Source organism: Bufo gargarizans, chromosome 1, assembly GCF_014858855.1.
Source record: "Bufo gargarizans isolate SCDJY-AF-19 chromosome 1, ASM1485885v1, whole genome shotgun sequence".
Taxonomy (NCBI): domain Eukaryota; kingdom Metazoa; phylum Chordata; class Amphibia; order Anura; family Bufonidae; genus Bufo; species Bufo gargarizans.
In genome coordinates, this window is record NC_058080.1 from 261,036,105 (window position 1) to 261,063,299 (window position 27,195).

Below are 27,195 nucleotides of genomic sequence, written 5' to 3' on the forward strand. Positions count from 1 at the left end.
ATGCCTCATGCACACATTTGTCCACTCTATATATTAATATTTTGAAAAAAATCTGTAAACCCTGTGTATATGTATTTTATAGTGTGCATATTAGTGTATAAATATGTGTGTCACAGTGTGTATATGAGTGTGTATATGCATATATGTGAGAACATTTGTTTATATGTGCATTTTCTGAATGTTTTAATGTGTATATATCCATGTCGATAGTCTTGAAAAACCTAAATTTTACCAAATCTTGTGTATGCCCCTGGACAAAATGCAAAAAATTGCCTTAACTTATACCTCACAAGGGGGTATCACTATCACTACTGTGTTCACAACTCTATAAAAGGATGCCATTGTAGTGCCCTGGAGCAGGGGTACTTTGACGTTTGAACATTTGTGTACATTTTCCCCTGTTTCCCCAATGCAAATTTAAAACTTCTTACTTTATTTCTCTTGAAAGGGTTAACTTAAATTTTGAATGAGAAGCTGTTAATTTTCCACAACTATCATAGGCTTTAAAGAAGAACGTGTTTTGGAGGAAAAAAATACAGACATTGTTTACCACCAAAACCAGAATGACCTTTTGAATGTCTGGTTTTAGCTATGTTGTTATGTCAAGAGACTTGTTTTTGTCTGTAAAACTGTTGTGTCATTGCCAGTGAGTATCATTAAAGCTCTAATGTAAATCTATGCCAGACGGGGGTTGAAACAATGTATCTGTTTGTGCTGAGTTTCTCCACTCCACCCCTCCCACTACAAGGTTCCAGTCTAAATAGAAATGGTAGAAAAGAAGAACAGTTAGAGCCCATAGTGTTCTGCAGTTAGGGACCAGTGCTTGGAGGGGAAGACTCTGCCAGTCTGATTGAGTGACCAGAAGAAGTTGCTAAGATGGGGACCATGATCCACAGACCATGGGTCACTAGCCCTGTGACCAAAGAGCCACCCGGACTACTGAGCTACAGACCTCCACCCTTTGTCCAGGGTACCAGCCTTTTGAGAGAGAGAGGGACAGCTAGCTCGCGCCTTTTCTCAGCATCAAACCCTTCTTCTGCCAGGGAGAAGACTGGAGAAGCCAGCCCTATGCCTTGCCTATATTATGTTGCACCTGAATTCCTCCAGTAAAGAAGCACACTGGTTAACTGCAGACCCTGACTCTTGAAGCATTGGAGCTTCCCCAAACCTGGACACTGCACCATATGTTAGCGGATTTTACAAAATGGCCAAACAAGATTTCTGTCAATAGCATTTGACAGGGATAGACAGCTGTTCCTATTGTATGCACATATAAAACCTTAGACACCTTCATTCTGAAAAAATAACCCTGTAAAAAAATATATATTCTGCCCTACAAACTAGACTTTTCACATGGTTACAACATCCAAATATGGTTCAAAGGTCCACAGGGGGTCCAAGTGGCACATCGGTAATGAAGACACTTTAAAGAAGGGTGCAATATGCCAATCCATAGAAACCCTTAAAAAGGTGTGTTAATGTTTAAAGATCATGTGTACATCTCGTCATAAATTAGGCACAGCATCTGGCAGTCTATGCGCCTGAACTGACAGCCCCTGACTGGCATAGGTTTCAGCTTTCTTCTAAGCCAGAAAACTGACATAGGAGATGATAAATGTGTCCCGACCCCCAACACTATTTTTTGGGAAAGTGGTGAGGCAGGCAGAGTAACACCACTTGCAAAAAAATGTTTCAAGTGCCATTGAAAAAGTCGCAAACGTGAAGTTTGCGACTTTTTCACCCCACAAAAGTGAATTTTAATGATAAATTTGGCCCCATGACTCCTTTAAATGTCTCTTTAATTATTTCAAATTATTTTTTGTTTACATTTTTTCATTCATTTTTTGGATTGACTCTCTTAATTAAGAATAATTAATGGATTTAAAGAGGCCGATGTACAAGAAGTAACTACCTGATTATTTAAAGGGGTTTTCCTGACTCCTGATATAGATAGACTATGCTCAGTATAGGTCATAAATATCCAGTCGTTGAGGGTCCAACACCTCGCATCCTCACTAATCAGTTGTTCCATGTTGCATATGGCACTGGAACTAGCAATTTAAATAGAGCAGGAAGCAAAGCTCTGTTCAAAGTGTAGTGGCCATGCTGGGTTACTGCAGCTCAAGAACCAAGTTAACCTGGCATGGCCATTGTACTTTGTATGGAGCTATGCATCCTGTTTTATTCAAAGTGTTAGTTACTTCAGGGAACAGTTGATCAGTGTTGGAGCAGGGAGTCAGACCTTCACCAATCGGATAGTAACAACCTATCCTGAGGATAGGCCATCAATATCAGGAACTTGGAAAACTTCTATAATTTGAATGCCATAACCAAAATCTGGTGATATTGGCTAGTTAACAAACTGTTAGGCTTACTTAATAATCTTGTTAAAACAATTGACAAGTAATATATTTTTTTCTTCCTAGTTTAGATTGGAAGTTAAAGAAAAATATATTTTTTTAGTTATGGATTTAAGGCAGTGAAAACCATAAAAGGCCACATTTTTACAAAATGATGTTTCCACAAGCTATTTATTTCCCTTTTTGTTACATAAGAACAAAATAATTACTGTAACAAATTCTCCTTCAAATATTTTTCATACACAATATATATTCTGCGTTCAGTGTAGTCAATGAATTTCTGAGCTCATGCTGTTTTGTACTGCAAGTAAGCATAATATGTGTTATTCTCACACATGGTATTGTGTAAAAATAATTGTGTAGAGCTACAAGGGAGATATTTTTCTTGCAGGTTCTTGCATGTCAATTCATACATGTCTACCATCTTCTGGCACACTCGCCTGATGAGACCCATTTGGATTGTAATTGGTTCAGATGAGCACCACTCTCAATTGTATGATAATGCCTGTATATAGAGGAAGAGAGTGCAAAGTAACTGCATGTATTGTCACTACTGTGACCTCCACAGGGGTCAATGATGTCTACTATAGTATCTGTGTTTAAATATCCCATTGAATGGCAAACACATGTTGCCCGAATCATCAGTCCAACCTGATACAGAAGCCAAATTATGTTCACATAGATACTGTACGTTCAGTGGTGTGCCCAGGGGGGAGGGGGTGCCAGCTCTGACAAGGGTGCCAGCATGCCCAGAAGCAATGAGCGCTTCCGTCAATAAATATTGAAGCGCTCATTGCTGATGCGCTGACACCCGTGCCCCACTGCTGATCACCACCTAGTAGGCCTGAAGCCTATGCGGTAGTGAAATCCCGGCGTAGTGCCGGGACTCAGCAGCACAGTGCAGGGACTCTGCGAGCAAGCGCAGGTAAGTATTTAGCTTTTCTTTTTTTTTTTCTTTTTTTTTTCTTTTATGTGCCAACTTTGGGGGACATTAGGGGGCCGGGGTGCACACAGGACAGAGGACGTGTGGGGGGAAAATATGGTGGGATACTGTGTGGGAGCAAATTTTATTTTAATTTTATAATGTGCCAACTTTAGGGGACATGAGGGGGTGCACACAGGAGGATGTGGGGGGGGGGGGATATGGTGGGATACTGTGTGGCACCGTGGGGGGAAAATTATTATGGGAGGGATGGCAATGTGGGGGACACTACTGTGTGGGGGGCAGTGTGGGGGACACTACTGTGTAGGGGCAGCATGGAGGACACTACTGTGTGGGGGCAGCGTAGTGGACACTACTGTGTGGGGGCAGCGTGGGGGACACTACTGTGTGGGAGCAGCGTGGGGGACACTACTGTGTGGGGGCAGAATGTCGGACACTACTGTGTGGGTGGCAGCATGGGGGACACTACAATGCCAGGAAGCGATTGTGCAGCTCCTCGTCATTATACCACTCAGATGCGGCGTTCATAGCTGATTGTGGCATCTGATAGAAATAACAAGGTGTAAAATCGAAAAAAAAATCATACTTACCTCATCCATTTGCTTGTGACAGGCCGGCCGCCATCATCTTGATTGAAGATCTGGAGTGAAATCTCCATCGCACAGTTGCGAGCAAATGTATGAGGTAAGTATGTTTTTTTTTTTTTTTTTACACTCTATTTCTATCAAATGCCGCGATCAGCTATGAACGCGGCATCTGAGGGGTACAATGACAGGGAGCAGCGCAATCGCAGCTCCCTGTCATTGCACCCACTACTTACAAAGAAATGCACTTTGCAAGAAATAATTCATCACAAAGCCAATTTTTTTGTATAATTTGGCAAAGCAGCCAATTCGAATTTTGGCGTACATCTCTAGTCTTAAACAGGATGCTGCATTTTTGGTATGTGGGGAGATTTGTGCTCTACAACTGATTAGTCTATCTGAACTTTTATAAAATATGTGCATTACATATGTCCATCCCACTCTAGCTTCTTGTGCAGACATGTTTTTTAACACTATTTCAGGTAAAATCGAATCGCTGCCACAAAGCACTAGTAAATTTGTTTTGTGGCTAATTGAATTTAGCCCGAAATTCAGATTAAAGTCCACGAAGTGGACTTCGATTCATTCAACACTCTTTAAGACTTTAGTAAAAACTTAGTAACAACTAAGAAACAAGTAAAAAAAAAAAAAGCTTTCAACATAACAGAATTTTCATGTAGGTCATTGATTCCACTGCAGGCTAACAGATAATGTTTGATACTGAAGCTCTACGGATATAATGAGACTCGCAAGCCTTAAACTAGGTCCATGCTCTATCTTAAATCAATATTGCTAGATGGAATGGAGAGTAAAGACTCTATGAAAAACTGCTGAAAGATCAAAGAGGTACTGTACAGAACCGAGTAGGGGCCTTGGGAATTTACAATATGAAGGTCATTAGTCACTCTGGAAACATGTTTAGCTGAATGAGAAGTGCAAAAATATACATGGAAAGACACTCTGAGGGTATTGGTGTTTAAAAGGCAAAAAAAAAAAAGACAAACTTATTTTAGAAGCATTTGTAATGGCAAGTGCTAAAAAAAGCCTTGCATCATAGATTTGTTTATTACAATACATTAATGTATTGGACTTTCATCATTTTAGGCAATTATCACTTGAAAGTTCAAATTGTGTTACCGCCAATTTTAAGAAATACATTTCATATACAGTACAGACCAAAAGTTTGGTCACACCTTCTCATTCAAAGAGTTTTCTTTATTTTCATGACTATGAAAATTGTAGATTCACACTGTTGGGGATTTATTCAAAATTGAAGGCATAATGAACCAGCATGGCTACCACAGCATCTTGCAGCGGCATGCTATTCCATCCGTTTTGCGTTTAGTTGGACCATCATTTATTTTTCAACAGGACAATGACCCCAAACACACCTCCAGGCTGTGTAAGGGCTATTTGACCATGAAGGTGAGGAGAGTGACGGGGTGTTGCGCCAGATTACCTGGCCTCCACAGTCACCGGACCTGAACCCAATCGAGATGGTTTGGGGTGAGCTGGACCGCAGAGTGAAGGCAAAAAGGCCAACAAGTGCTAAGCATCTCTGGGAACTCCTTCAAGACTGTTGGAATACCATTTCAGGTGACTACCTCTTGAAGCTCATCAAGAGAATGCCAAGAGTGTGAATAGAAGTAATCAAAGCAAAAGGTGGCTACTTTGAAGAACCTAGAATATGACATATTTTCAGTTGTTTCACATTTTTTTGTTATGTATATAATTCCACATGTGTTAATTCATAGTTTTGATGCCTTCAGTGTGAATCTACAATTTTCATAGTCCTGAAAATAAAGAAAACTCTTTGAATGAGAAGGTGTGTCGAAACTTTTGGTCTGTACTGTACATTATGTGACTAAGTATAGTTACACCTACAATCAATCACAAACTAAAAATCCATTAAAAGTCCACTTTATGAGAGTTAATGAGATAATACAACATCAGATGTGGTCAACCAATCCAACTATGGGATTTAAGTTTCAGACACACAGATTAAGTCTAAGCTTCTCAATGTGCTTTACGTCAGCAACAATAAGATATAAATTATTGTTTCTATGCATCTTCTCAGTAGGTTTCTTTGGCTGTTTTATGTTGGGCGCTGAAGCTGCTCATCTCACCTTGTGGTAAGGTTATGCTGATTGCCTCTCTGTTTATAACCCTGAACGAGCTATAATATAATATGAAAGGGACCTCTGAACTCATAAACCATCTTTGTGCTCCTACATTACTGTATCTTTCTAACAGGAGAAGCACTGCCTGAAGAATGGAGAAGAACTGCCTACAGGTTCTATAACATGCATATTGCTCATGCAGCATTAATATTAGCTGATGCAACATGATCATGAGTGATAAGCAAGCAGGCAGGAGATTGTGCACTAAATTATGACACAATTCTTGGGACATATGAGGGTGAAGCAAGAATATGCATACCAAGAGAAGAGCTATGTGAATAATCTAGTCTTAGATAAGATACCAAAAAAAAGTTCCATAGACCATTATCACTAATATCATTCCCTACCTACAGCAAATGTAAATATGCTACTGCCAATTGATAATTATGTTGGTAGAAAATTGCCTTTAAAGGCTATGTACACCTTTGGGGCATTTTTTACAATTGCATTTTACTCATTTTGGGCTAAATAAATAATTGTTCCAATTGGCTTTCATTAAAAATGTTCACCTGTTTCTGAGGTACAAGGGATAAAAAGTCTGTTTACAAGCTGTGACTTTCTATTTCCTTTGAATCCCTGGTGCTCATGTGTACCTATTATCTCTGACCTAATAAACACTCATTACAGCTCACTTTTTATCATATTGATTAGAATATGGCTTAAATAGGTGTTTATGGGGTCAGGAGGTCAGAGATAAGAGGTACACATGAGTGGTCCCTTGATGAGATTTAAAGAAAACAAAGTCACTGCTTGCAAACAGACACATTTTTTAACTCTTGCACCTGAGAACAGCTGAACATTTTTAATGAAGACCAATTGAAAAAAAAATATATATATTTTTAGAGCAAAATGAGTAAAATACAAACATAAAAAATGCACCCAAAGCCGTTAAAGAATAAGAATAGCATATAAAGCGATGTGCCATGCTAAGGTATCAACAAAGAACCTAAAACAAATCTACTGTACTTTAGTAAAGTCACTGCATTAAAAGTGCAATGAATAAGAATATATATAATAAAAATAAAATAAAAAATGACTGCCTAGTTCCCTCTCTTGAACCTAAATTGCAAACTAGCCATTTGTTCAATGATTGGGTTGATTGGAAGGCTGGTAAAATGATAATTCATTTTTTCAGTATGAATAATATTCAATATATTAAATGCAAACACAGAATTTATATCCATGTTTTATTATAGTTCTCCTACTTCAGCATCAATGCTTCAGCTAAAGTAGTTCTTGTTGAGTGCTGCATATAAAAAAAGATTTATTTTATATTGTTATTTGCTGTGAATTTAGTGAAATTTTGTGAAATATAGTAAAGTAACACAGATGACTAAATAAACTTTTTTTTATTTGCAAAATCAGCACAAAATATTTCAAACAAAAAATAAAGATCATTTTATTTTGTTGAGCCGCCATTCAAACTAAAATTATGTTAACCTGTTTTTAAATGAACCAAACCTGGTTTATCTTTCCCAGAGGTCCATCTAGAAATCCTTTCATTCATTTGTCATTGGTGTTCTGTATTAAATATAGATTTTCTGAACCAAAATAACACCTGGCATCTGCTGTGTCCAGTGTAATATCCTGCATTTCTGGTCGATTAATTCTTAATGTACCATAGATAATGGGTTTCTTGGTATAAGATGCATTTTTTATTTTTGTTGACATGTATCTTTTCTCTATTCATTGACAACAAATAAGCCAAAAAATATATACTTCGCAAACACAGCACTTGTTTTCCTGAAATATTATAATTTTGCATTTTAAAAAGTCAATTAGTGAAATATTAAGGCCCTGATTTATCAAGACCAGTGTGTGCTATGCCAGTCTTAAATAGGGCCTGTGCTGCCGGAGTAGTCAAAAAAAGTATGACATTGCTCAGAACTTACCATAAATTAAAAGCTTCTTCCAGCAGTTTGTGTGGTGAACTGAAATCTACTCCAAGCGCACTCCAGACAGACTGAAATCTACTCCAGCTTAAAGTTGTAAATTTCAGCCATAATTTATGCCAGAGTCTGGCGTAAATGAGGATGATGAATGTGCCAGGGCTGATGGTGCCACCCACACTCTGCTCTCACTATGTCCCCTTTTTGGAAACTGGTGAGGGTGGTGTACAAACACCTGTAGAAAGTAGACTTAGTTGCCAGGATGTTCAAAAAGTCACAAAACCAGGTTTTTGAATTTTTAAAACCTGAAACACTGCCTAGGGAAATTATATATTCCCCCCTATATGTTTTATGTCAGTTGCATACCAACATCATCAGATTTACTTGATGTTCCTTAAAGGGTTATTCTCATCTCTGCCATTCAACATACTGCATAACTTGTGCTGTTTACAATGCTCCGATTGACTTCTATGGTAGCAACAGAAACAGCATAGGATAACTCACTCACCTGTTTCCATAAACCCAGCCACATATGGCTGCCCCATATGATGCATGAAGGCTGTCAATGGAACACCCTTTAATGCATAAACATCTTCAAGAGTACAGTATATATTATAGTATATGTAACATTTTTATTGTACAGTGTGGCAATACAGTGGCTAGCACTGTAGTCTTATGGTGCTGGGTTCTGACCAAGGACTACATCTGTATCGAGTTTGAATGTTCCCCCTGTGATTGTGTACTGGTACTCTGCTGTGATCAGTGATTGGCTAAGTGCTTATTTTATGTATATACTGTCAGGTCTATAAATATTGGGATATCAACACAATTGTAACATTTTTGGCTCTATAAACCATCACAATGGATTTAAAATTAAACTAACAAGATGTGCTTTAACTGCAGACTGTCAGCTTTAATTTGAGGGCATTTACATCCAAATCAGGTGAACGGTGTAGGAATTACAACAGTTTGCATATGTGCCTCCTACTTGTTAAGGGACCAAAAGTAATGGGACAATTGGCTTCTCAGCTGTTCCATGGCCAGGTGTGTGTTATTACCTCATTGTCCCAATTACAACGAGCAGATAAAAGGTCCAGAGTTCATTTCAAGTGTGCTATTTGCATTTGGAATCTGTTGCTGTCAACTCTCAAGATGAGATCAAAAGAGCTGTCACTATCAGTGAAGCAAACCATCATTAGGCTGAAAAAAACAAAACCTTCAGACAGATAGCAAAAACATTAGCCATGGCCAAAACAACCTTCTTAAAAAGAAGAAACTCATCGGTGAGCTCAGCAACACCAAAAGACCCGGAAGAACACAGAAAACAATTGTGGCGGATGACCGAAGAATTCTTTCCCTGGTGAAGAAAACACCCTTCACAACAGTTGGCCAGATCAAGAACACTCTCCAGGAGGTAGGTGTATGTGTGTCAAAGTCAACTATCAAGAGAAGACTTCACCAGAGTGAATACAGAGGGTTCACCACAAGATGTAAATCATTGGTGAGCCTCAAAAACAGGAAGGCCAGATTATAGTTTGCCAAACGACCTCTAAAAAAGCGTTCACAGTTCTGGAACTACATCCTATGGACAGATGGGACTAAGATCAACTTGTACCAGAGTGATGGGAAGAGAAGAGTATGTAGAAGGAAAGTAACTGCTCATGATCCTAAGCATACCACCTTATCAGTGAAGTATGGTGGTGGTAGTGTCATGGCGTGGGCATGTATGGCTGCCAATGGAACTGGTTCTCTTGTATTTATTGATGATGCGACTGCTGACAAAAGTATCAGGATGAATTCTGAAGTGTTTTGGGCAATAGTATCTGCTCATATTCAGCCAAATGCTTCAGAACTCATTGGACGGCACTTCACAGTGCAGATCGACAATGACCCAAAGCATACTGCAAAAGCAACCAAAGACATTTTTTAAGGGAAAGAAGTGGAATGTTATGCAATGGCCAAGTCAATTACCTGACCTGAATCCAATTGAGCATGCATTTCACTTGCTGAAGACAAAACTGAAGGGAAAATGCCCCAAGAACAAGCAGGAGCTGAAGACAGTTGCAGTATAGGCCTGGCAGAGCATCACCACGGATGAAACCCACCGTCTGGTGATGTCTATGTGTTCCAGACTTCAGGCTGTAATTGACTGCAAAGGATTTGCAACCAAGTATTAAAAAGTAAAAGTTTGATTTATGATTATTATTCTGTCCCATTACTTTTGGTCCCTTAACAAGTGGGAGGCACATATGCAAACTGTTGTAATTCCTACACTATTCACATGATTTGGATGTAAATACCCTCAAATTAAAGCTGACAGTCTGCAGTTAAAGCACATCTTGTTTGTTTCATTTCAAATCCATTGTGGTGGCGTATAGAGCCAAAAAATTTTGAATTGTGTCAATGTCCCAATATTTATGGACCTGACTGTTTGTCAAGAAGAAGCAAGTGGAGAAATGAGAGATGTTGGAGCACAACCAACAGGGATCAGTGAAGTGACTATCATGCCTTTTTACATTTTCTATGTCATGCTGAACCTTTAAAAAATAAAATGGGTTGAACAACTCCTTTGAGGCTATTGATTTCTCATGATTTATCCTGTGAACTGACAAACTAAAAAAAAAAACTATGTCATGGTTCTTTATAGATTGAGACCTCACAAACAGTTTTTCCCACCCTCCTCAAAACCCATCAGTAGTTGCTAATGGCTGTATGGCAAACTTGTCATTTTCCATCTTACTTCTTACATTTTATGCTACAAAGTATTGTAAAGCTTCATCCTAGTTTAATGATTTTTTGAGCTATTAGCCCTTTCCTTATTGTGATGGATGATGGCTATGATGGAGCACGTGTGTGATAAGTATAAGTTTTGTCCTTTCTTGGAAAGGTCACCATCATATATAGTGTGAATGCTGTCCATGCCATACATCTTTTTGGCAGGTAGGTCAGAAATGAAGCTGACATCTTTTCTTCTTTATTTATTTATTTTACGCACTTATATAGCTCTACTATATTAGCTCTACTAATGGGGCTCACAATCTAAGATCCCTATTGGTATGTCTTTGGAGTATAGTACGAAACTGGAGTAAACCCACGCAAATACAGGGAGAACATACAAACTCCATGCAGATGTTGTCCATGGTCGGTTTGAACCTAGGAGCCCAGCGTTGAAGGTGCAAACCACTGAGCCACCGTGCTGCCCATTCTTTGCAAGCACCACTGAGTTTTAGAGCCCACTGAGTTTTGAAATAATATCGCCTGAACCATTCATTTATATGATCATTTGACGTTAACTCTGTATTTGACTGAAATCCCCTTGAAATGTTATATTAGAATTTTACATATATCACAGTTCAAAAATACATTGTATAGACCATACTGTACATACCCCAAATGCAGTCTGTGATTTTGTTAACTTGTAACTATTATGTTATGTGGCAGCATCATTACTATAAGCATATACAGGCCCTTTAAACTCCTTATAAGCTACAAACAGATTATTATCCTTTGGCTGGCAAATATAATTAAACCATAGAATCTATACATCACTTTCTGGTTTGGCTCAATGAAACTGAAAAACCCCCAGCATGAAATAGAAGTAAATCACTAAGCCAGTGAAGAGAATAAGTACACCCTGACATACCATTTGTCTCCTTACTGATTTTAAGCACTTTATGCTGATACTGCAAATGAAAGTGCCAGCCAAGAGGTCACAGTCTCTGCTGCAAACTGTGGAACCACAGTCTGCAGATCTTTCCCTTACTTGTTCCTGCTTGGTCCTTCAGTTCAAGAAAAGACGCAGTCACCTTCACTGTCATGTAAGACATGCCACCTAAGCAGCATTTGGCTCTCACTTCTAATCATCCCAGATTATGCTATATGCATTTTCAGTCAAATGAACTACAGCCAATAATCAAACCCACCACTTCTCTCCTGCATCCCTGCCAATGTGTTCGGAAAGAACCTTGTAAGGATGTGAGTATTGCTGTCACTCCACAAAACAGACTAAACACTGACAATGTTAAGCGCCAAGGATTACCTTTCTAGGACTTTCACTAAGATATTGGGAAGTGGCACACATACTCATTGTATGGTCTCTTCATATTATTGCAGTCTTTTGTTTTACAAATTGCATTGATTCTATTATCAGGTCAAGTGAGGGCAAGTGATTTCAATTCTCTGCAAATTTCTTCAGTCGGTTTAAGGTTTTACAGGCTCTTTTACGGTACAGCCACATATGCAGGGTCAACAGCGTATCTACTGAATTCTGAAGTAGCCAAATTTGCGCAAATTTCATAGTGTAAATCTCTGCATTGCAGAGGATGAAAATTGTAGTGTAAATCTACAATATAAGGCCTCATGCACCTGAACATTTTTTCAATCCGTTTCTTTTCTTTTTTGTGAACCGTATACGTAACCATTCGTTTTAATGGGTCCACAAAAAAAAGAAGGTACTCCATGTGCATTCTGTTTCCATATGTCCATTCCACAAATAAATAGAACATGTTCTATTATTGTCCGCATTACGGACAAGGATAGGACTGTTCTATTAGGGGTCAGCTGTTCAGTTCCACAAAATATGGAATGCACAAGGATGTCATCTGTATTTTTTGCGGATCGCAAAATACATACGTCGTGTGCATGAAGCCTTATTCAAATACTCATCATAGGTGTTAATTCTTTGCTAAAGGGGTTGTGCACATTTGGTAGAGAGAGGGGTTGACAACTCCCCCTTCTGGGTACCATACTTCCCTGCTTTCCGACACTGGCTACCACCTCCTTCCCGCTCTCGCCTCCACTGCTCAGCTCGGCTCCCAAGATGTAAAATTCCAGTTTGATGTCACTGCTGCCAATCTTTTGCTGCAGCAGTGACCTTTTCCCCTTCGTCACTTGACCATTTAACATGACGTAAGGAGAGAAGGTCACCGTTCTGGCCAGTGATTGGCTTCAGATACATCAAACTAGAAGTTTAAATCCAGGGACTCGAGTGAAGCAGTGGAAGCAAGAAAGTGCCGGAGCCTGGAGCCAGTGTCAGGAAGAATATAAGTAGGCTTCAATCTGCAGGTACAGTGCTGCCCATAATTATTCATACCCCAGGCAAATTTTTACTTAAAGTTACTTTTATTCAATCAGCAAGTAATTTTTTGACGGGAAATGACATAGGTGTCTCCCAAAAGATAATAAGACGATGTACAAGAGGCATTATTGTGGAAAAAATACATGTCTCAGCTTTTATTTACATTTGAGCAAAAAATACAAGATGTTCCGCACTATGGAAAATCTCAGAGGACGTGGTCGGAAGCCAAAAGTGACACCTGTGCTAGCCAGGGGTTTAGTTAGAGAGGTGAAAAAGAATCCAAGGATCACCACCAAGGCCACCCTGGTGAATCTGGCCTCTGCTGGTGGCAATGTCTCAAGGCAGACAATCCAACGGACACTGCACACTGCTGGGTTCCACGGATGCAGACCAGGCACACAAAAGCTTGCTTGGCTTTTGCAAAAGCTCATCTGGACAAAGAAGTATACTTCTGGTCTTCTGTGTTATGGTCAAAATAAACAAAAATGTAATTGTTTGGTCACAATGATGTTTCCTTCATTTGGCGTAAAAAAGGAGAAGCCTTCAACCCAAAGAACACCATCCCCACTGTCAAACATGGTGGTGGGAACCTAATGCTTTGGGGGTGTTTTTCAGCCAATGGACCAGGAAACCTAATCACAGTAAACTGCACCATGAAAAAAAGAGCAATACATGAGGATTCTCAGCGACAACATCAGGCAGTCTGCAGAGAAACTTGGCCTTGGGCACCAGTAGACATTTCAGCATGACAATAACCCAAAACACACAGCAAAAGTGGTGAAGAAATGGTTAGCAGAAAACAACATTAATGTTTTGGAGTGGCCCAGCCAGAGTCCAGACTTAAATTCAATTGAGAATCTGTGGAGGGAGCTAATGATCAGGGTGATGGCAAGAAGACCCTCCAACCTGAAAGATTTGGAGCTCATTGCTAAAGATGAATGGGCAAAAATACCTGCAAAAAGCTGGTCTGCAATTATAGGAAGAGTTTGATTGCTGTAATAGCCAATAAAGGCTTTTCTATTGATTATTGAGAAAGGTATGAATAATTTTGGACTGGACACTTTTTGCTCAAATGTAAATAAAAGCTGAAAATTTTTTTTCTTTTTCCACAATAATGTCTCTTGTGCATCGTCTTATTATCTTTTGATTGGCTACGTGTCCGATAACACTGGCATGTTATATGCATGGAATGTTTCTAGTGAGGTATAAGAATCTTCTATAATATAAAGATGGGTGTGCATACAAATACACATTGTCACGGCTGTGTCATGGTCTGGTGGTAGTGGACCATGACTCAGTGCGGATCCGTCTGTGCAGATACAAGACGGATCTGCACCGAACGCAGATGTGAAAGTTGCCTTACTAGGCATGGGAAAGAAGGGAACAGCTGTGCTTAATGTAAGACTATGGTAATTGCATTAACTCCAAGACTATATTAGCTGACACTAAGCTTAAATATAGAGGAATCAAATATTGCTATAAACAGGTGTATTACATGAGGGGCATAGGATCTAAAGTTATTAGGCAATTGTACTACATTTATGAGAAAGCAAATTAGAATCTTTAGGTCAAGGAAAAAGGCAGTAACTAGCCCTCTGCTATATTACCGATCTGAATTTTAATGTCACTCTGGTGGCAAAAATCATTTTTCCCTGTACAAATTATCTTGATTCTTTTCAACTGACTGAATGGTATATTAACCTCCTATTCTTTATAACCTGTCCTGTTAAAGTTAACATAGCTTTTGCTGTTGAACTTTTTGAGAAAAAAAAGGTTTTGCTGATAATGTTCACAAGCAAACAATTCTAAAGGTACCATAAGTTTTGGTGCGTATAAACACTAGACCCTAGTCAGTCTCATTAAGATGGGCCATTTAATTACAGGCTTGCTCAATCATACCATCCCAGATAATAATAAGATTGTCTATACAACAATGATAGAAATTATTTTTCCGGATCAGTGGTTATCTCCATAGATCTCCTCATGGTGAATTAAGTGCCGATAGCGGTGCCCCCTACCTATAAACGTTCCTCTCAAAGTAAAACATATTGGGGGATATTTATCAAGAGTGGTATAGAGGAAATTTGGCTTGGTTGCAAACAATTCAATTCCACAATTTATTTTCTTTCAAAGCTCCTTTGGAAAATAAAAGGAACAATGTAATTGGTTAACATGGGCAAATAAGCAAATTTTCTTTTGCACCACTTTTGATAACTTTGCCCCATTATGTATCAAAATTAAATTTTTGCTGTTAAGAACAAAAAGCACTCTTGGCAGGAGGCATAGGAAGGTGATTTCAAATTGTGAGGAATGCTAGAATAAAGGGCTATTACTAGGATCTAGGGCCAGCTATAAAGCAAAGAAAAGGAATCTGTCAGACTGTGGAGGATCAAATCCACATAATGGGACAGGTGACATATAATGGAGGAGATCCCAGATATGGTGAGTCTCCTTTGGGAGCAAGGAGTCTAGACAGCTCTTGTGAACCTTGGGCAAATGGTGAAAAGTTGCCATTACTGAATTTTTCATATACATATATACTATTCATATACTCTTCTCGTTTAGGAATAATTTCCTACATTTCAGCTTTTTAGCGAAAAGGATATATTTCCCCAATATAGTCAGTAGTGAGATCTGTAGCTAAAATCTCAGGAAGGGTAAAGTTTGAATCCTTTTTAATCAGATTAATAAATGTTAAGTTTTTGAGGGGTGTTTTTCTTTTCTGATTTCGTTAGCTATATTTCCCTTGTCTATTATAAATTATTCCTGGTAAAAACGGATCAGGTCCTGTGATTACACTCTTGCCTACTGGTAATGTTTACATGAAGAGCTCTAATTCATTCTGCTCTGAAACCAACAACATCTATTTCTCTTGAAATGCGCAGCCACCCTCCATTCATTTCTATGGGGCTGCCAAAAATAGCCGAGCTATTTCCGTCTGCCCATAGAAATGAATGGGAGCAGGGGCCGTGTGTGTGCAGTGCTCTCCGATTCACTTTAATGGGGAAATCCGGGGTTCTCTAGTCACAGCTCTCTCCTCTCCGTTCTCGTTGTAGGTGCAGGTTCCAGAGGTCACAGAGGACCCGCACCTATCAGACAATGGGGACATATCCTAGCGATATGCCCTCAGTGTCTGTGATGGGAATACCCCTTTATTGGGTAGCAGAGTACTGCTCACACAGCACAATCTGCTACCCAAAAACTATGACTGATCTTTCCGCACCAAATATAATTTCACCTAATCAACGAGCATTTTCCATTTGTATGAATGTTTGTTTCCAATAGTTAACCAGAAAATTGGACCGTGTAAATCCAGCATTACTGATGACCTATGCTGAGCCTTCTAATATTATATAATCAAATTTGACTTATTTTAATAGTTTTAATTAGCATACTTTTAAGAGAATAAAGGTACCCAGAAGGCAGGTTACACTTTTCATTATGCTATAATATAACCTCTTAATTTACCGGTCAACTATTTTGTTTCTGTTCTGAAAACCATAAGCAAAAAAAAAATGCTTTGCAAAGTTTCATTCAATTAAGAAGGCTCTGCTGTATGCAAATAGGATTAACACTTTACAAAAACATTAAAACGCCAATTACCTCATTTATAATGATCCAGTGACAGTCAAAGGCAACCAAATTAGTCTCAACGACCTGCAAAAGAAAAACAATGAGTTTGAGTCAGCATACAGGATAAGCAAGGCACATTCAATCATGCAAAAAGAGAAAAAAAACATTTCGCTGGTAGAGCTTTGTCATTCAGATTTTAGTTGATAACCTTTGCAATACACTGTCATTTATTCATCTTTCCTTTTAATTAGACAATAAAAACTTTGCCACAATGGCGAATGAGACATTTTAAGGCCATAGAACAAAGAGCATTTCAATAACAGGGGAATATATAATTTGTAAGGCTGAAAAAAGATGTATGCCCATCCAGTTCAGCCTATCATTGCAGTTAGAAATTGCCCTGCAAATATGCAAAGTGTAAATAGGGGGGTTAGGAATTAGGAAAATAAGTAGAATGTTCTGTAATTTAAAAAATAGAAAAGTAAATATTGTTTTATTTTCTTGTGTGTATTCTTCACCTTAAATACAGCTGATCAGTGGGAGTTAGTCAGACCCCCACTGACCTGATATTTATGACCTATCAATAGGTCATCATTATCAGAATCTCAGAAAAGCCCTTAATGACTGTACTATGTGACTGATTGTCACATGTTTTGTGTTACCTCATTATGAATGATATGACTGCCCTGTTGCTTCATACTGGCCAAAAGGACTTAGGCCTCATGCACACGACCGTATGTATTTTGCGGTCCGAAAAAAATGGATCTGCAAAAAAAAGGATGACATCCGTGTGCATTTTGTTTTTTAAGGAACGGAACAGCTGGCCCCTAATAGAACAGTACTATCCTTGTCTGTAATGCGGACAATAATAGGACATGTTCTATTTTTTGCAAATCGGAAATACGGACACAGCGAAATGGAATGCACTCAAAGTAACTTCCTTTTTTTGCGGATCCATTGAAATTAATGGTTCCGCATACTGTCCGAAAAAATTAAAATAAAGGAGCAGACACCGAAAGAAAATACTTTTGTGTGCATGAGCCCTTAGTGTGTGTGTGTGTGGAGGGATTATCTATTTGCAAAAAATGCAAGCTAGATTTCACCCCCTTTATTAAGACTTTGTTATTTCAAGGTGTCTACATTAGTGATGGATTCTCACTGTCATTTTAAAGCATTGTTTACTAGCTGATTGATACAATACAGCAGTTTTTTTTCCTGCTAACCTTTAAAACTACAAATTACTTTAGGAAAGCCGATGTATCAAAGAATTTACTTGTTTGACAAGTCTACAAATTAAAAACGAAAAGTTAGTTTAATTGAAAATAATATTTCAAGAAAATTGTTTAACATCAAGTGAGGGAAATGTAGCAAAATCTGCATTTACAAGAAGAGACACTTTTTGAATCTACACAAAGAAGGTTATTACGCTTCCAACCATGGGTAATAGTTTAACTGCCAGAAAAACTAAGGAAATAAAATGTTACGATAATTTTGGTATATCTGCAACTTGTCTATTAAGTAGTGCCTTTCAGGGAGACTGTTAAGATGTGATTTCCTGTTTCCTTCTAGAAGATATATTTCAGCATATTTGATTGTGCTGGATTTACTGCAAATAACCCTCCTATTGACCACCATAAACATTGCTCACTGACCAATGGATGCAAATAATCTTATCTTGCATGCCACCATTTCCCTTGTTATTTATTTTACTTTTATATTTCCTTCCTTTTCTCTCTCTATTTTCTCTTTTTATCACCCATCTTATGTCAGACTTTGCATTCCCATGCATCTGTTTAGACTTATTCCAAAAAATTTCCAAATTCATCCGGGTGCGGTCAGCAATTTAACAACTTAATAAAAAGCTATTTCTAACCTCAACATACACTCACTACAAGATTATAGATGCCTTAGGGTAAAACGGTAAAACAGATCGGGCAGGCTGTTCCGGGTTGGGAACAGTCTGTCAGATCAGTCCTTGCCAGGCGTAGCTGTGTGCTGTTGGCAATCCATCTGGCCCCATTGACTATAATATGGTCCGGCAGACATGCCGAGGAGTGGCCAGACCAATAGCACTGTCCGGACGGATTGTTCGAAGCGCATGGCTGCGCGTAGCAAGGATGGATCTGACAGGTTGTTTCCGGCCAGAGCATCCTGCCGAATTTGTTTTGTTGTTAGTGTAAAAAAAGACTTAAAAGGGTTATCCCAATTTAAATATCATATTCATTGTATGGATCATAAAAAAGTCATTTTCTTGCTGTTAAAAAGAACAACTCAGTGAAGAGTTATGACATTACATAGTATGAAACCATCTTGTGTTCGAAGTTTAAATACAGGGAGTGCAGAATTATTAGGCAAGTTGTATTTTTGAGGATTAATTTTATTATTGAACAACAACCATGTTCTCAATGAACCCAAAAAACTCATTAATATCAAAGCTGAATATTTTTGGAAGTAGTTTTTAGTTTGTTTTTAGTTTTAGCTATTTTAGGGGGATATCTGTGTGTGCAGGTGACTATTACTGTGCATAATTATTAGGCAACTTAACAAAAAACAAATATATACCCATTTCAATTATTTATTTTTACCAGTGAAACCAATATAACATCTCAACATTCACAAATATACATTTCTGACATTCAAAAACAAAACAAAAACAAATCAGTGACCAATATAGCCACCTTTCTTTGCAAGGACACTCAAAAGCCTGCCATCCATGGATTCTGTCAGTGTTTTGATCTGTTCACCATCAACATTGCGTGCAGCAGCAACCACAGCCTCCCAGACACTGTTCAGAGAGGTGTACTGTTTTCCCTCCTTGTAAATCTCACATTTGATGATGGACCACAGGTTCTCAATGGGGTTCAGATCAGGTGAACAAGGAGGCCATGTCATTAGATTTTCTTCTTTTATACCCTTTCTTGCCAGCTACGCTGTGGAGTACTTGGACGCGTGTGATGGAGCATTGTCCTGCATGAAAATCATGTTTTTCTTGAAGGATGCAGACTTCTTCCTGTACAACTGCTTGAAGAAGGTGTCTTCCAGAAACTGGCAGTAGGACTGGGAGTTGAGCTTGACTCCATCCTCAACCCGAAAAGGCCCCACAAGCTCATCTTTGATGATACCAGCCCAAACCAGTACTCCACCTCCACCTTGCTGGCGTCTGAGTCGGACTGGAGCTCTCTGCCCTTTACCAATCCAGCCACGGGCCCATCTATCTGGCCCATCAAGACTCACTCTCATTTCATCAGTCCATAAAACCTTAGAAAAATCAGTCTTGAGATATTTCTTGGCCCAGTCTTGACGTTTCAGCTTGTGTGTCTTGTTCAGTGGTGGTCGTCTTTCAGCCTTTCTTACCTTGGCCATGTCTCTGAGTATTGCACACCTTGTGCTTTTGGGCACTCCAGTGATGTTGCAGCTCTGAAATATGGCCAAACTGGTGGCAAGTGGCATCTTGGCAGCTGCACGCTTGACTTTTCTCAGTTCATGGGCAGTTATTTTGCGCCTTGGTTTTTCCACACGCTTCTTGCGACCCTGTTGACTATTTTGAATGAAACGCTTGATTGTTCAATGATCACGCTTCAGAAGCTTTGCAATTTTAAGAGTGCTGCATCCCTCTGCAAGATATCTCACTATTTTTGACTTTTCTGAGCCTGTCAAGTCCTTCTTTTGACCCATTTTGCCAAAGGAAAGGAAGTTGCCTAATAATTATGCACATCTGATATAGGGTGTTGATGTCATTAGACCACACCTAGAGTTGAGCGAACACCTGGATGTTCGGGTTCGAGAAGTTCGGCCGAACATCCCGGAAATGTTCGGGTTCGGGATCCGAACCCGATCCGAACTTCGTCCCGAACCCGAACCCCATTGAAGTCAATGGGGACCCGAACTTTTCGGCACTAAAAAGGCTGTAAAACAGCCCAGGAAAGAGCTAGAGGGCTGCAAAAGGCAGCAACATGTAGGTAAATCCCCTGCAAACAAATGTGGATAGGGAAATGAATTAAAATAAAAATTAAATAAATAAAAATTAACCAAAATCAATTGGAGAGAGGTTCCATAGCAGAGAATCTGGCTTCCCGTCACCCACCACTGGAACAGTCCATTCTCAGATATTTAGGCCCCGGCACCCAGGCAGAGGAGAGAGGTCCCGTAACAGAGAATCTGTCTTCATGTCAGCAGAGAATTAGTCTGCATGTCATAGCAGAGAATGAGGCTTCACGTCAGCCACCACTGCAACAGTCCATTGGCATATATTTAGGCCCAGCACCCAGGCAGAGGAGGGAGGTCCCGTAACAGAGAATCTGTCTTCATGTCAGCAGAGAATTAGTCTGCATGTCATAGCAGAGAATGAGGCTTCACGTCAGCCACCACTGCAACAGTCCATTGGCATATATTTAGGCCCAGCACACACACAGGCAGAGGAGAGAGGTCCCGTAACAGAGAATCTGGCTTCATGTCAGCAGAGAATCAGTCTGCATGTCATAGCAGAGAATGAGGCTTCACGTCAGCCACCACTGCAACAGTCCATTGGCATATATTTAGGCCCAGCACACACACAGGCAGAGGAGAGAGGTCCCGTAACAGAGAATCTGGCTTCATGTCAGCAGAGAATCAGTCTGCATGTCATAGCAGAGAATGAGGCTTCACGTCAGCCACCACTGCAACAGTCCATTGGCATATATTTAGGCCCAGCACCCAGGCAGAGGAGGGAGGTCCCGTAACAGAGAATCTGTCTTCATGTCAGCAGAGAATTAGTCTGCATGTCATAGCAGAGAATGAGGCTTCACGTCACCCACCACTGCAACAGTCCATTGGCATATATTTAGGCCTAGCACACAGGCAGAGCAGAGAGGTCCCGTAACAGACAATCTGGCTTCATGACAGCAGAGAATCAGTCTGCATGTCATAGCAGAGAATGAGGCTTCACGTCACCCACCACTGCAACAGTCCATTGGCATATATTTAGGCCTAGCACACAGGCAGAGCAGAGAGGTCCCGTAACAGACAATCTGGCTTCATGTCAGCAGAGAATCAGTCTGCATGTCATAGCAGAGAATGAGGCTTCACGTCACCCACCACTGCAACAGTCCATTGGCATATATTTAGGCCTAGCACACAGGCAGAGCAGAGAGGTCCCGTAACAGACAATCTGGCTTCATGACAGCAGAGAATCAGTCTGCATGTCATAGCAGAGAATGAGGCTTCACGTCACCCACCACTGCAACAGTCCATTGGCATATATTTAGGCCTAGCACACAGGCAGAGCAGAGAGGTCCCGTAACAGACAATCTGGCTTCATGTCAGCAGAGAATCAGTCTGCATGTCATAGCAGAGAATGAGGCTTCACGTCACCCACCACTGCAACAGTCCATTGGCATATATTTAGGCCTAGCACACAGGCAGAGCAGAGAGGTCCCGTAACAGACGATCTGGCTTCATGTCAGCAGAGAATCAGTCTGCATGTCATAGCAGAGAATCAGGCTTCACGTCAGCCACCACTGCAACAGTCCATGGTCATAAATTTAGGCCCAGCACCCAGGCAGAGGAGAGAGGTCCCGTAACAGACAATCTGGCTTCATGTCAGCAGAGAATTAGTCTGCATGTCATAGCAGAGAATCAGGCTTCATGTCAGCCACCACTGCAACAGTCCATTGGCATATATTTAGGCCTAGCACACAGGCAGAGGAGAGGTTCATTCAACTTTGGGTAGCATCGCAATATAATGGTAAAATGAAAATAAAAATAGGATTGAATGAGGAAGTGCCCTGGAGTCCAATAATATATGGTTATGGGGAGGTAGTTAATGTCTAATCTGGACAAGGGACGGACAGGTCCTGTGGGATCCATGCCTGGTTCATTTTTATGAACGTCAGCTTGTCCACATTGGCTGTAGACAGGCGGCTGCGTTTGTCTGTAATGACGCCCCCTGCCGTGCTGAATACACGTTCAGACAAAACGCTGGCTGCCGGGCAGGCCAGCACCTCCAAGGCATAAAAGGCTAGCTCTGGCCACGTGGACAATTTAGAGACCCAGAAGTTGAATGGGGCCGAACCATCAGTCAGTACGTGGAGGGGTGTGCACACGTACTGTTCCACCATGTTAGTGAAATGTTGCCTCCTGCTAACACGTTGCGTATCAGGTGGTGGTGCAGTTAGCTGTGGCGTGTTGACAAAAGTTTTCCACATCTCTGCCATGCTAACCCTGCCCTCAGAGGAGCTGGCCGTGACACAGCTGCCTTGGCGACCTCTTGCTCCTCCTCTGCCTTGGCCTTGGGCTTCCACTTGTTCCCCTGTGACATTTGGGAATGCTCTCAGTAGCGCGTCTACCAACGTGCGCTTGTACTCGCGCATCTTCCTATCACGCTCCAGTGCAGGAAGTAAGGTGGGCACATTGTCTTTGTAGCGTGGATCCAGCAGGGTGGCAACCCAGTAGTCCGCACAGGTTAAAATGTGGGCAACTCTGCTGTCGTTGCGCAGGCACTGCAGCATGTAGTCGCTCATGTGTGCCAGGCTGCCCAGGGGTAAGGACAAGCTGTCCTCTGTGGGAGGCGTATCGTCATCGTCCTGCCTTTCCCCCCAGCCACGCACCAGTGATGGACCCGAGCTGCGTTGGGTGCCACCCCGCTGTGACCATGCTTCATCCTCATCCTCCTCCACCTCCTCCTCATCCTCGTCCTCCTCGTCCTCCAGTAGTGGGCCCTGGCTGGCCACATTTGTACCTGGCCTCTGCTGTTGCAAAAAACCTCCCTCTGAGTCACTTCGAAGAGACTGGCCTGAAAGTGCTAAAAATGACCCCTCTTCCTCATCCTCCTCCTCCTCCTCCTGGGCCACCTCCTGTTCCATCATCGCCCTAAGTGTTTTCTCAAGGAGACATAGAAGTGGTATTGTAACGCTGATAACGGTGTCATCGCCACTGGCCATGTTGGTGGAGTACTCGAAACAGCGCAACAGGGCACACAGGTCTCGCATGGAGGCCCAGTCATTGGTGGTGAAGTGGTGCTGTTCTGTAGTGCGACTGACCCGTGCGTGCTGCAGCTGAAACTCCACTATGGCCTGCTGCTGCTCGCACAGTCTGTCCAGCATGTGCAAGGTGGAGTTCCACCTGGTGGGCACGTCGCATATGAGGCGGTGAGCGGGAAGGCCGAAGTTACGCTGTAGCGCAGACAGGCGAGCAGCGGCAGGATGTGAACGCCGGAAGCGCGAACAGACGGCCCGCACTTTATGCAGCAGCTCTGACATGTCGGGGTAGTTGTGAATGAACTTCTGCACCACCAAATTCAGCACATGCGCCAAGCAAGGGATGTGCGTCAAATTGGCTAGTCCCAGAGCTGCAACGAGATTTCGCCCATTATCACACACCACCAGGCCGGGCTTGAGGCTCACCGGCAGCAACCACTCGTCGGTCTGTTGTTCAATACCCCGCCACAACTCCTGTGCGGTGTGGGGCCTGTCCCCCAAACATATGAGTTTCAGAATGGCCTGCTGACGTTTACCCCGGGCTGTGCTGAAGTTGGTGGTGAAGGTGTGTGGCTGACTGGATGAGCAGGTGGAAGAAGAGGAGGAGGAAGCCGAGAAGGAGGAGGTGGCAACAGGAGGCAAAGAATGTTGCCCTGCGATCCTTGGCGGCGGCAGGACGTGCGCCAAACAGCTCTCCGCCTGGGGCCCAGCTGCCACTACATTTACCCAGTGTGCAGTTAGGGAGATATAGCGTCCCTGGCCGTGCTTACTGGTCCACGTATCTGTGGTTAGGTGGACCTTGCTACAGATGGCGTTGCGCAGTGCACACTTGATTTTATCGGATACTTGGTTGTGCAGGGAAGGCACGGCTCTCTTGGAGAAGTAGTGCCGGCTGGGAACAACATACTGTGGGACAGCAAGCGACATGAGCTGTTTGAAGCTGTCTGTGTCCACCAGCCTAAATGACAGCATTTCATAGGCCAGTAGTTTAGAAATGCTGGCATTCAGGGCCAGGGATCGAGGGTGGCTAGGTGGGAATTTACGCTTTCTATCAAATGTTTGTGAGATGGAGAGCTGAACGCTGGCGTGTGACATGGTTGAGACGCTTGGTGACGGAGGTGGTGGTGGTGGTGTTGGTGGTACATCCCCTGTTTGCTGGGCGGCAGGTGCCAACGTTCCTCCAGAGGCGGAGGAAGAGGCCGAGGCGGCAGCAGCAGAATAGGCCGAGGCGGCAGCAGCAGAAGAGGTAGCAGGGGGAGCCTGAGTGACTTCCTTGGTTTTAAGGTGTTTACTCCACTGCAGTTCATGCTTTGCATGCAGGTGCCTGGTCATGCAGGTTGTGCTCAGGTTCAGAACGTTAATGCCTCGCTTCAGGCTCTGATGGCACAGCGTGCAAACCACTCGGGTCTTGTCGTCAGCACATTGTTTGAAGAAGTGCCATGCCAGGGAACTCCTTGAAGCTGCCTTTGGGGTGCTCGGTCCCAGATGGCGGCGGTCAGTAGCAGGCGGAGTCTCTTGGCGGCGGGTGTTCTGCTTTTGCCCACTGCTCCCTCTTTTGCTACGCTGTTGGCTCGGTCTCACCACTGCCTCTTCCTCCGAACTGTGAAAGTCAGTGGCACGACCTTCATTCCATGTGGGGTCTAGGACCTCATCGTCCCCTGCATCGTCTTCCACCCAGTCTTGATCCCTGACCTCCTGTTCAGTCTGCACACTGCAGAAAGACGCAGCAGTTGGCACCTGTGTTTCGTCATCATCAGAGACATGCTGAGGTGGTATTCCCATGTCCTCATCATCAGGAAACATAAGTGGTTGTGCGTCAGTGCATTCTATGTCTTTCACCGCTGGGGAAGGGCTAGGTGGATGCCCTTGGGAAACCCTGCCAGCGGAGTCTTCAAACAGCATAAGAGACTGCTGCATAACTTGAGGCTGAGACAGTTTCCCTGGTATGCATGGGGGTGATGTGACAGACTGATGGGGTTGGTTTTCAGGCGCCATCTGTGCGCTTTCTGCAGAAGACTGGGTGGGAGATAATGTGAACGTGCTGGATCCACTGTCGGCCACCCAATTGACTAATGCCTGTACCTGCTCAGGCCTTACCATCCTTAGAACGGCATTGGGCCCCACCATATATCGCTGTAAATTCTGGCGGCTACTGGGACCTGAGGTAGTTGGTACACTAGGACGTGTGGATGTGGCAGAACGGCCACGTCCTCTCCCAGCACCAGAGGGTCCACTAACACCACCACGACCATGTCCACGTCCGCGTCCCTTACTAGATGTTTTTCTCATTGTTATGGTTCACCACAACAACAAATATATTATTTGGCCCAATGTATTGTATTCAAATTCAGCGGGATATAAATTTGAGGCCTAGTATTTAGGCGCTGGGTGACCGGTATGGATTTAGTGACAGAATTAGACTTGGAAATGCACAGAAGCGTGTGTGTGAAGTTATTCTGAATGACCCTATGTGCACCTTCAATATTATATACCCTTTTAGGGATAGATTTCAAATAGCTCTGATATAGCAGAAACCACTAAATTATGAAATTGCTAAATTGGGAATTGTACTTCAACCCAGACAAAAAATGTGCTTTGACGGACACTAAATATCTTGCCCAGCAACAACAGTACAGCGGTGGGTAACGAGAGATTTAGAGGGATTTAAATTTGAGGCCTAGTATTTAGGCGCTGGGTCACCGGTATGGATTTAGTGACAGAATTAGACTTGGAAATGCACAGAAGCGTGTGTGTGAAGTTATTCTGAATGACCCTATGTGCACCTTCAATATTATATACCCTTTTAGGGATAGATTTCAAATAGCTCTGATATAGCAGAAACCACTAAATTATGAAATTGCTAAATTGGGAATTGTACTTCAACCCAGAACAAAAAATGTGCTTTGACGGACACTAAATATCTTGCCCAGCAACAACAGTACAGCGGTGGGTAACGAGAGATTTAGAGGGATTTAAATTTGAGGCCTAGTATTTAGGCGCTGGGTCACCGGTATGGATTTAGTGACAGAATTAGACTTGAAAATACACAGTAGCGGGTGTGTGTGAAGTTATTCTGAATGACCCTATGTGCACCTTCAATATTATATACCCTTTTAGGGATAGATTTCAAATAGCTCTGATATAGCAGAAACCACTAAATTATGAAATTGCTAAATTGGGAATTGTACTTCAACCCAGAACAAAAAATGTGCTTTGACGGACACTAAATATCTTGCCCAGCAACAACAGTACAGCGGTGGTAACGAGAGATTTAGAGGGATTTAAATTTGAGGCCTAGTATTTAGGCGCTGGGTCACCGGTATGGATTTAGTGACAGAATTAGACTTGGAAATGCACAGAAGCGTGTGTGTGAAGTTATTCTGAATGACCCTATGTGCACCTTCAATATTATATACCCTTTTAGGGATAGATTTCAAATAGCTCTGATATAGCAGAAACCACTAAATTATGAAATTGCTAAATTGGGAATTGTACTTCAACCCAGACCAAAAAATGTGCTTTGACGGACACTAAATATCTTGCCCAGCAACAACAGTACAGCGGTGGGTAACGAGAGATTTAGAGGGATTTAAATTTGAGGCCTAGTATTTAGGCGCTGGGTCACCGGTATGGATT

The 27,195-nt window shown here is 41.8% G+C and overlaps 1 protein-coding gene across 1 annotated transcript in view; it reads right to left on the reverse strand.

Moving 5' to 3' along the window:
- Window positions 1–27,195, reverse strand: part of GRID2 (glutamate ionotropic receptor delta type subunit 2) — a 1,539,079-nt gene that overhangs the window by 623,040 nt on the left and 888,844 nt on the right. The window contains exon 5 of the mRNA XM_044302725.1: window positions 16,637–16,690. Within this exon, the coding sequence (XP_044158660.1) occupies window positions 16,637–16,690 (54 nt within the window). The remainder of the gene's footprint in view (window positions 1–16,636; window positions 16,691–27,195) is intronic.